Source organism: Nicotiana sylvestris, chromosome 5, assembly GCF_000393655.2.
Source record: "Nicotiana sylvestris chromosome 5, ASM39365v2, whole genome shotgun sequence".
NCBI classification, from domain to species: Eukaryota; Viridiplantae; Streptophyta; class Magnoliopsida; order Solanales; family Solanaceae; genus Nicotiana; species Nicotiana sylvestris.
In genome coordinates this window covers 164621724-164633015 of record NC_091061.1, presented here as the reverse complement: position 1 = coordinate 164633015, position 11292 = coordinate 164621724, and the positions used below count along the sequence as shown (strand labels likewise).

General features: G+C 34.4%; 1 protein-coding gene across 1 annotated transcript; it reads left to right on the top strand.

The window, feature by feature from the left end:
• The first annotated feature begins 9704 nt into the window (after window positions 1-9704).
• On the top strand, window positions 9705-10463 carry LOC138869611 (tropomyosin-2-like). Its single transcript, XM_070147243.1, has 2 exons — window positions 9705-9869; window positions 9942-10463. The coding sequence occupies exons 1-2, from the start codon at window positions 9705-9707 to the stop codon at window positions 10461-10463; spliced, it is 687 nt and encodes a 228-aa protein (XP_070003344.1).
• Window positions 10464-11292: the final 829 nt, after the last annotated feature.

Below are 11292 nucleotides of genomic sequence, written 5' to 3'. Positions count from 1 at the left end.
ACGTACACATAAATTCAAAATTTTGAATCCGCCTCTAATATCATGTAACTAAAGAAATTGAAAAAGAAGGAATTGACCAAAATTTTAAACTTTTTCCCATTTTAGTTTCACTGTCACTTGCTACTATATGGGTATACTTGCTACAACTTCCACTAGTTATTTACTGTACTGTTATGAATTAAATAATTCAACATCAAAAAGGCATAGAGAGTAATGAGTAGCTATATTATTACATGTGGTATGGGCTGTACTTTGCTGTAATCATTCATCTTCATTTTCATTATGTCTATTGCACATGGTATAGTTAGGGGCTACTGAGAATAAATCATCGTAATTTCGTAACCTATTTTGGAAAAAAATCAAGTAGTGCACAATTACCATTTGCAATATCAAAAATATTATTCACATGGCGATGCCACAAATCAATTTTAATGTATGATTTTATCTAACTTTGATTTGTTTAATTAGTGTAAAGTAAGTAATCGTGGACTTATTAGTAAGCATGTCAAGCATACTAAACATATTAAGAAAATGGAAAAATGGTTACTCATGTTTGAGTAGGTCTAAAATAGCCCCTTGAATTTGCCAAGGGTAAGCATTTTCTGTCTCCTTCAAATATTTAACAAATTCTGGCTGTTAAATTTAACAAGTATTGTTCAATAAATTAAATAATTTATCTGGAACACCATGAAAGTCCCGTCAATTCCAAAACTTGCAATATCAGAAAATACTTATATTTGACAAACTTAAAGGATCAAAACTGCTCATAAATATATTTAAGGAACTGTTTTAAAACTATCCGCAAATGTAAGGGGCCATTTTTGTCATTTTATTTAAAGCAGTACCACAAGGAACATTTCAGTTCGATAGTATAATACCATTCTCTCCTTCCCACATGGTAGAAGAAGAGATAAACAAGAATTAATTGTAACTCCCATTGGACCTTTTTGTTTTAGGAATCTTTACATAACTTTACGGTCGGATTCATTGTTTACTTTTTTTAGCCGATATATATAAATTATATACGTTTATACATACTATACCTATAATATATATTCGTGGATTATTTTTAATTTAAGCGGCGTGCACAGTTAGCGGCTATTTAGTTTAATTTTATTTAACCACTTTAAATGACCAGTTTGTGACTCAATATATCAAAATTATGATCCTCTCGACAATTGCAACTGATCTTTCAAATAATTGCAAATTTGTCGTATTGCTGTGGACCAAGAAAAATACAGACTTAAGTGATCTAATGTAATGGCAAAGGCTGCTTTTCTTGGCATGATATTTTAGAACTGAAAAAAACAAAACCAAACAGGCCTTTCCTTTTTAGGATAAATTTTGATGTTATTTTAAAAGACATGAAAGATGTAACACACAGAAGAACCCATATCAAATCTCTTTACTATACTTCTTAGTCATGGGATAAGAATTTTAAAAAAAAAATATAATTGTATGGATGTAATATGTACAAGTCATGAAATCAGATCTCCAATCATTTTTTACATGGTTTCAGGTCAGTAGATATATATTTATTGTTTAACTGACTCAGAATTTCTATCCCAGATTAAACTCTGACCAAACTCAGAAATCAAGAACTGTATTCGGCAATCGCACACACGGAATTTTGCTTAAACAAAATATTGGACTATTATTATTTTATTACAATTTGCCGTCTTATAAGTGACTTATAGGTCAGGAATTCGAGCCACAGAAGCAGCCACTAATAATTACATTAAGGTAGATTGTCTACATAATAAACTTCAGGGTGTGGCACTTTCTCGAATTCTGCATGAACACGGGATACCTTGTGCACCGGGTTGCCCTTTGTCGTCTCGTAAGTGAGTTAGGCTATGAGGCCGTGGGTTTTAAAGTTTTTACTCCTGTCCCTTGATATTTACTTTGTATTACTCCATTTTGAGTAATTTCTTACTCCATTTTTTAGTGTTGTCTTATATATATATACGTATTATTTTCTTACATAATAATAATAATTAATTTTTCTTAAAATCATAAAATTAAGCCGAGGACATGATAGTTAATGTTGTGCATTGACAATACACATTATGTTGTCAATACGAACAAATAATGAACACCACGTTGAGTATATGCTTGACAATACACATTGTGTTGTTTCGTTCATATCAATAAATACAAAATTATCCTCTCCCCCTTTTTGTCTACATCCTATTTTAAAAAAGGAAAATCAAATTTATCAATCCCAAAGCCGTGTCAGTCACTCAGTTTCAACTTGCAGTTGTCAACTTAGGTTAAAAAGTGCAAATAATAAACACGATTAAAATAATTATACTAAGCACAAAAAGCTCACCAATAACTGTCACAAACTTCCTTTTAACAAAAGCAATTACCCAACCACATCTAACTTTCTCCAACCCCCTCCTCCATCACCGCCGCCCATCGAGATATAAAAATCAAACTTTCTGAACTTGTCGTAAAATTCATAACTTGTTTTAGTCATTACTTTGTAATAAAATATTTATATATATTTAGAGTATTTTCTAATATAAATATAGTGTTTAAATAAAGTTATTAAATTTGTCCGAATCCGGAATTAAACCCCTGCTCTTGGTTCTTGCTGCAGCAGTGTTAATAAACATTCCTGTTTAATCAGAAAATAAGAAATTCGGTCAAAGCTTAATTTTAGAAGAACTCAGATTACTGATAATCAAATATAAGACAAATAAGAAGAATTGACTTAAATGATAGATGAGTAAGTAAAAAAAAACAAAGTAAATCAGTGTATTCCAATAATATTCTCTGTCCTTACAAATGTTTATTTCTCTCCTTTTATAGCTATTTCTAAGTAATACGTTTCTTTCCTCTCATAACAGAGCCATTATGAGCAATTAATGACATTAATGTAACGTTATAATTGACAATCGTTACTGTTTCATGAAAATTCTATAAAGTTTTCCATCATTGATGCTCATTAATTACGGATAATATGTATCTGTACTTTTTGCTATCTAGGTTCATTACTCCGATGTCTCTTCAAATTACCAAGAGGTCCGAGTAACCGCTCCTTCCTATTTTCTTGAATTTTTGCCTGTATCTATTAAGGCTCGTGTCTCTTCGAATACTCTTTGCCAACTGTCACTCTTTCATTGATCCACGTGTCTTGACATGTCAGCACATAATTAATTCCATATGTTAACTTGATTTTTCCCAATACAGATAGTCCCCCCACTTGCCATTTATTCATCAATTGAATATTTGGGAAGTGGATCTCATTAAAGCGGAAATTTTTGCCGCCATTCTACGTATCATTATACCTTCTCCAGAACTAACGCTTCGCATGTGACTTCCATTTAATGCATGTGACACGTGATGACGTTTGATTGGTTCTGCAACTCTTTAGTGCCTTTTAAGGCTTTTTTACGGCTTACATCAATCACGAAGTGACAGTTTCTATCATGACGTTCTCATTATTATCTTTTTGTTTGACGGTTGCTTCTGAGTATAAATATAACCTTTGTCTTTTTCTTTCTCATAAAAATTTTCCATCTTTGAATATTCAATTTTTCTTTTCTTCCTCGTACAGCTATGTCTTCTTCGAACCCTAACCCCCCAAAAGTTCTTATTGTTGATGAACTTCCTCTTGCTCCTACTAGAAGCAGAAGAGGGGAAGATTACGCAGTTTAGGATCAACATCTACTCGAGGTGCTTCTTTGCCTCTTCCTAGTTCTACTCCTCTTTCTTCTTCTAGAACTATGGGTTCTCTTCCACATAGATCTTCTGCCAGAAGTAAGGACTCTAATGAACCAGTTCGTGAACCCATAGTAGACAAAATTATCCCCTCTGAACTTTCTTTTTAAACTGATAGAGAGTCGATTAGGAATCAAGTTTTTTCTATGTCCTCTCTTGATCGTGTTAATGTTTACCCGTCTCAGATTACTAAAGGTTTGATATCTGTTGTCCGTAGAGATCGCCATTGGAAATTTAACTTTCCAATTATAATTCCTAATGCAAATCAAAGGATCACGTCCTTCAAGGTTGGCTTTTATTTCGTGTATACGCATCCCTTTACACTGAATTTTAGACCCCCCATTGATCCTGTTATCATCGAGTTATGTCGATTTTTCAATTTTTGTTTAGGATAAATTGGCCACATTGTGTGGAGGGTTGTTGCTTGTCTAAGGTACTTGGCTAACTTGGCTCAATTTCCTTTTAACTTTTTTCATCTGACCTACCTCTACTCCCCTAAATTGTTCCGACATGGGATCTTTACTTTGGTAGCGAGGAGTAAGAAGGTTTTAGTCAGTCTTGAGGATGACAAGGACCATGGCTAGTACGCCAGATTTGCTGCTGCTCCTATTGTAGGGTTAGTAGGTGAAGAAAATATACCATTCCCTGAAAAGTGAAATTTTGCACGTAAGTGTAATTTTACAACTTTCTCTCTTCTCTTTTTCCCTTTTTTTTAGAAAAGGGTTTGTTCTTCCCGTGACTGTTTCACTTTTCTTTTTTCAGCAACCATGGGAACTGTAAGAAATTCCCAATTTTCGTGGTTGGGTAGAGAAATTATTGACCATTGCTCCGATGGAGATTAGATCTTAAAAATACCTTTCAAACAGGTTTGGTTGGAAGGTTAAGACTCATAGTAAAAACTTTACTTTTTTTCTTTCTATTTTTCTTCACTCTTCCTTTAGAATGTATTTGACCCTTTTTTTATCAGGGTATTCTATTCGTGGTGTTAGTGCTGAATCGATTGCAGCTTCTAGACTTTCTTTGGCAAGAGCTCAAGAGATAATCTTGGGTTCTTCATCGAAAAGGAAAACTGACAAACCCCAGGATTCTGAGGAGGAAGAGGAACGGGATGTAAGTTCTTTGGTTAGAAGGACACGGGCCAGAAGACGCGTCATTTCGGATGACGAAGCTACTCCTCCCCATTCTGTTCCTGTGATCGAGCCTGTTGAAGCCACCTTGGTGAGTTCTGACGAAGATACTCCTATGGCAGCTCGTGACTCAGTTGAACAACTTTTTTCACGTGGGTTTAATAGTGAAGGTTTTAATTTGGTGTATGATGAAGTACCTCTTGCCTCTTTCCCCGTGTCTATCCCAATGGAATGCTCTTTGCTTGTTTTTACTTCTGCTGTTTCTCCCCGCCTCAAGTTATTATGACTTCCTCTACAGTCCTCACTGTGAGCACGTGATTTTTGCCTTACGAAAAACTACTCCAAAATAAATCAAAAATAAAATAAATTTCTTTTACTGTGTAATTTCTGAATTTGCGTGGTGTTAAATATTTGTTTATGTCCGTAAATGTTTACTTTGTCATGATAAGATGAAAAATAAAATAAAATACATGTTGCATGCATATAGGATATAACTATGCATTTTAAAAGATAATTGAAATAAAAAAAAACATATGCGTTGGTTCTATTTTAAATATCCCACTGTGTGTTTAATGTTTTTGACTATGTGTTAAATAATTGTTATAAAGTAATTAATATTTTTGTGTAAGGTTAAAAATTGTTTTATAATTTTTATTATGATTTTTTATAATTTAAATAAAATTAGAAAATATATATAAATTGTGAAAGGAAATTGGACCTGGATTAAAATCCAGGCCCAAGTGAATTAATTCCCCCCAGCCCAATCCAAAATAGCCTGTCCGGTCCAATTCAATGCAGCTACGCCAAACGACGTCGTTTGGTGATCATTCATCAAGGGCCGTTGGATTAAGTCCATCCAACGGCCAAGATTTCATCACCCTAACCCGTGATCATTACCCGATCCACTGCCCCGGTTCAACCCGTCCCCCAACTTAAACCAAACGATGTCGTTTGGTTAAGTGGATTGATCCTAGCCATCCATTCTACTTTATCCAACGGACGATACCAATCCACCCCACCCCTATATAAATCCCAAGCCTTACCCCGGCCCCTAACTGAACCCCCCCTCCTACACTGTTCATCATCGTCCCCCCAAACCCCCACTCCTAACCCTAGCCGCCCTAGGATTCCACCGCCTGAAACCCGGCGGCATCAACGCCGCCAGTCACCATCTTGACACCCCAGAACCCTCTGAACGTCCCCTACACGAATATGACCTTAGATTCCTTCGAATCAGGCCCCAACCCTTCGAATCTTAAATCGAAGGTTGGCCTGAAAACCTGATCTAAACCAATCAGCACCTAGTTAACACCATAGCTTCCCCTAGTCATCCTGAGTATGGATCTGTTGTTTGTTTGGCTCGAATCAGTTCCGAGCTTCTCGAATCTTCTTTTGAAGATTCGGACCAAACAAGAACAAGCTCAGATTTGTTTTAAGCTGACACCAAATGACCCCTAGGCTACCCTCACCCTTGTGTCATGTTTGGTTCTTCTCGAATCTGACCAGAAATGGTTAAATCCCAAATCGAATTTTTAAGAACCCTAAAAATACCAAACTTTCGGATTCTGTTCAGATTAAGTAAAGATTGAGGTTCAATCGACCTTAGTCGAAGTATTTTCAGTGGAAAATACTTCGACTAAGGTCTGTTTGATTTCAAACAAAAATCCAAATCCAAGCTGAGTTCGAGTCGGATTAAAATTGAAGATTCAAAGGTATTTTTTCTATTATTTTGTGTATTCTACGTGTGTTGTTGTTTGTCTTAATAGCTTGTTAATTTTTCACGATTTTATTTGATTAATTCTGTCACTTTTGTCTCATGCCCGTCTATATGGTCAAATATGAAACTGTTTCAATTGGTTATGATTGTTCATAATGTAAGTAATCGACTCGATTAAGTTCGTCGATTAGTTATATTATGAATTCTCACTTATGATAATGCTAATAAAAAACAGTCTGCTTCTATTGTTTTAGACTAATTATTGACAGATGTTGTAAATAGTCAACTGATTAATACTCGTCAATTAAATCATGTTTGTTTGTGAATCAGTGAATTCAAATGTATGCTGTATATGTTGTTTTCTGAACAGGGCATTGTCAGTATATTGACAATGCTCCTGTGTATGTTTGATCTTAGTTCAATTATAAGTTCAGTTTGCATTATTATGCTGAACCCAGTGTAATATTGTCAAGTTTGAGTTCAAGTTTACAAATGATGATTAGATGTAATTGTGATAGAATGTTTACATTCTTAGGATTCAGTCCAGAACCTAAGAGAATTGGTATTAGCTGTGTTAAATCAGGTTGATAATTAAGTTTGAACAGATTTTTAAATCTGTTTTGTAAATTCTGTTATGATTTTTACATTTAAGGCAGTAATAATAGTGATCACAGTAGGTATTTCTGGGTTAGAAACAGTAGGGTAATGTGATAATAGTAGTGGGCTGAAAGTGGAATGTAATGGCTATAATTTAAGTAATAAAGGGGAACAAGGGATAATGGGGCTGCTGAAAATCATGTTAGGATCACATAAAGTATTAAAAAGTAGTTTTAATGGAAACTTTTTAATTTTTAAAGGGAAAAAGGGTCCAGCCACCATGAAAAAGGTGCAACCAGCCCTGTATAAATACAGGGGCTGGACAGACCTTAAGGCAGACGGGAAGAGATTTTGGAAGGGAGAAAAAATCAGTTTCCAGAGAGAGAGAAATCAACTTTTCATAATAGAGGGCAGTCAGTTTTTTTTTTGACTTTAAAGGAGTTTTAAGAGAAAAAGAGAGTATGAAATTGGGGAAGCAAACAGATTTTTAGGATCAGTTTTCAGACAGAGAGATAGAGCTTAAGGCAGATTTTAGGAAACCGAAAGAAAACTGAAATCTGATATTATTTCTTTTCAGTAAGTCTGTTCGGATTTGTTCAATAACATTGTTCAGTTAAAAATTCTGAAAATTCTTAAAGAGTGCTGTCACTGTGCATCTGGGTTCTTTGGGTCTTATTATTGTTTAAATCTGTGGGAATACTGGTATTTTGCTGATTTAGTTACTGCTGCAACTGCTGAAACTTACTTCTTCTACCTCCATTTCCAGGTACATATCCTTTTAAATTCTATGTTGGAAAGAGATTCAGTATGACGGATAAAATGAAGATTGAATTGTAATACTATCTTTATTCATATGAGTTCTTTAATTAAAAACTCAGTTTTATTTTCTGGATCAAATAAGTAGTATATGTTGATAGAATGACTGTAAATTAAATATCTTTTATTGAAGACTGCATAAGTGTTGTAACAAGGTTAATTTTTCTAAATTTTCATTAAAGTATGGTTGTGATTAAGATTGTCAAGATAGGAAACAATGGCATAAAGTGGGCCATTATTTAAATTTTATGGTGTTGTTAGTTAAGTAAAGAGTAATGTAGAAATATCAAGAAAACTACACTACTAATTCTTATTGTTAAATAAGGTTTAGATGGTCTTGATGGTATATGTTTATAAAGATAATAGATGTGTGTATAAGCGTTGGTGAAAGGTGATATGATATAGCTTGTTACGATATTAAAACATTATGAATGTTTACGAAATACAGTTAGGTTGTATGTAAGGTAATTTTATTGAAGTAACTTGTATAATAACTCCTTTCCTATAAACTCGATGCCTATTTGCCTTCATAAAACAAAGTGACCAAATAATTAGGCCTATTAGATTAAAAGCGAGTATATGAGAATGAAAAGAGATGTACAAGCATAAATTGCCACACTTTACATCAATGATAATTAGAAATAGAATTTGCATTAAGTAAATAATAAAAATTCTCGGAAAATATTTCCTTCCTTTATGAATCATTTATTTTCAGTTTCATATGCAATTTATTCTTTGGCATATATATATATGACATATTTGTTTAAAAAAATCATATTTTTATTCTGTTCTTTGAATTTGAATAGTTGGAATGAATATAATTTATATTCGGAAATCATAATCGACGAACAACCGTTAATAGATTGCGAACTCTTTTCAAAGAATTTATAGGCCTCTAAATAGGAGTTTCTCATGATTTTCACATAAAAGAAATACATGAATATAATAAACAATTTGTGGAAAATCCCTAAACCATTACAAATATTTTGCGCAATTAGGGATACGTTCGCGTACCCTGATTATATTTTTAAAAAATAAAAATTCGGATTATGCGTACGCGCAATTTCGAACGAATATTTAATAAAAGGATTTTTCCAAAGGCGTTAAATCAATTTCATAAAAACCCGAGATGTACGGTTCACTATTCAAGAAAAACAGATATTCTTGATTCGACACAATTTTGAAAAAGGATTGCTTAATAAATATATTATCAAAAGTTATTGTGTACACGTACGCGTGACACAAGTCCGCAATTTTTAAAACACGAATATATGTACGCGTAATTCGATTCAAAGAAGGGTCCTCAAACACAATAAGTATAAGCGGTAGCAAACAATCATGTAACATCAATATATTTAATAAAAATCAAGATAATTAAGCCAATAATAAAAACAGTTAAGCGACCGTGCTAGAACCACGGAATTCGGAAATGCCTAACACCTTCTTCCGGATTAACAGAATTCCTTACTCAGGATTTCTGGTTCGCAGAATAATAAACAGAGTCATATTCTCCTCGATTCAGGGATTGAAATTGGTGACTTGGGACGCCTTAAAATTCCCAGGTGGCGACTCTGAAATAACTAAATAAATCCCGTTTCGACTGTCCTTTAATTGGAGAAAACTCCCCAAGCGCCCCGCGGGCGCGGCAAAAAGGAGGTGCGACACTCACTACTAACGTTTCTCGAACTGAAGTTGGTTCTTCAATTGGAAGTAGAGTGATGAAGCAAATTACCATTGAGGTTCCTGCCGATGGTAATATTCTAAAGAAGTCTGGCCAAGATGACGTATGGTTGAAACCCATGATTGGTTCCGTTGAAAAGTCCAAGCTAGAAAGTCATAGTTCTTTGACTTGGATGAATGACATAGTGCAATCATCACTGAAGGTGTTGATGTTTTTTTCATGTTCTATTCCATTTTCTTTCTACTGAAATTCTTACCCCTTTGCTTATATATAGATCAATCACATCGATAAAGAGATGATGAAAAGGGTTTCCCATATAGAGCAATTGATGCATGATTACCAGATTGAGGCAGATAATTGGAAAGAACAGTATGAAAGTCTCCAGCTTGAGATGGAAGTTTTAGAAGAAAATAAATGTACCTTAGAGCAGCAGTTGAAGGTCATGGCATTGGAGTTAGCAGTTGAAAAGGCTTCTTCCAACCAAGCAGGCAAGGATAAAAATCTCCTCGAGTCATCTTTTGCTGAACAACTCTCCAAAGCCTCCGAGGAGATCAGAGGTTTGAAGGCCTTGTTGAATGAGAAAGAGGTTTATGCAGGTGAGCTTGTTCAAACACTCACCCAGACCCAAGAAGATCTCCGTGTGTCTTCTGATAAGGTCAAGTTTTTGGAGAGTTCCCTTGCCCCTTTACAATCTTCTTACGATGCTGCTTTGAATGAGAGGGAGGAACTCAAGAGTGAAATTGATCATTGGAAAGAGACTACGAGGCTATTGAGGACAAAGCTGTTGTCGAAGTAAGTTGGGCCATATACGCGCCATGATACCCTTATGGAGGTTAGCCAAGAAGGTTTTAACTTGGATGCTGAGTTAGTAAAGATTAAAGAGACCATTGAAAAACTCAGCAAGGCCAAAGTTTTTCTTCTCCCATGGCTGATACTCCCGAGAATGTTGAAGCTGATCCTGGTGCGGTGGATGTCCCAGCTCCTTCAGACCAAATCGAGCCTTTTGTTGCTAATGATGTCGTCTTGAACTCTTCTTCTGAACCTATTCCATAGTGAAAATTTATTTGTGAAGTTTGACTTCCTTTTTTTTCTTTTTTTTGGTGGAATGTGTAGTGGTATTACCCCTGGTCTCACTTAGGGGTTACGTTTTTTGTAACAGTATGTCTCCAGTTCTTTTCGAGGCTTTTAGAATGACAATCAGTTTATGACTAAGTTCATACTTAGTTTTAACTTAATATTATAAAGTTTTCGTTTTAACTTAATTCTCTCGAGTTTCTGCTATACTCTTTTAGTAATTTGCCTTGCTTTTTTATAAGTCCAAGGTCTTGCTTTTTAATACATGGGTTTTTGCTTTACCCTTTTGACTTTTTGCACTTTTAGAAATGCTTAATTAACTTCATGGATTTTTTGAATCAAACATGAATTATAAAATAGGGCCCTTTTATATACGACATTTAATGAAGAAGACGTCTCAACTTCATAATGGTGTAAACATATGAAAGGAGAAATAGGAACACACATGTTTCTTGGAATAACTTTGATAAAGTTTTCATTTGAACTTTGTCAAGTTTAAATAACATCTTACATGTATTTAAATATCTTCTATTACGCTTCCATAACTAATT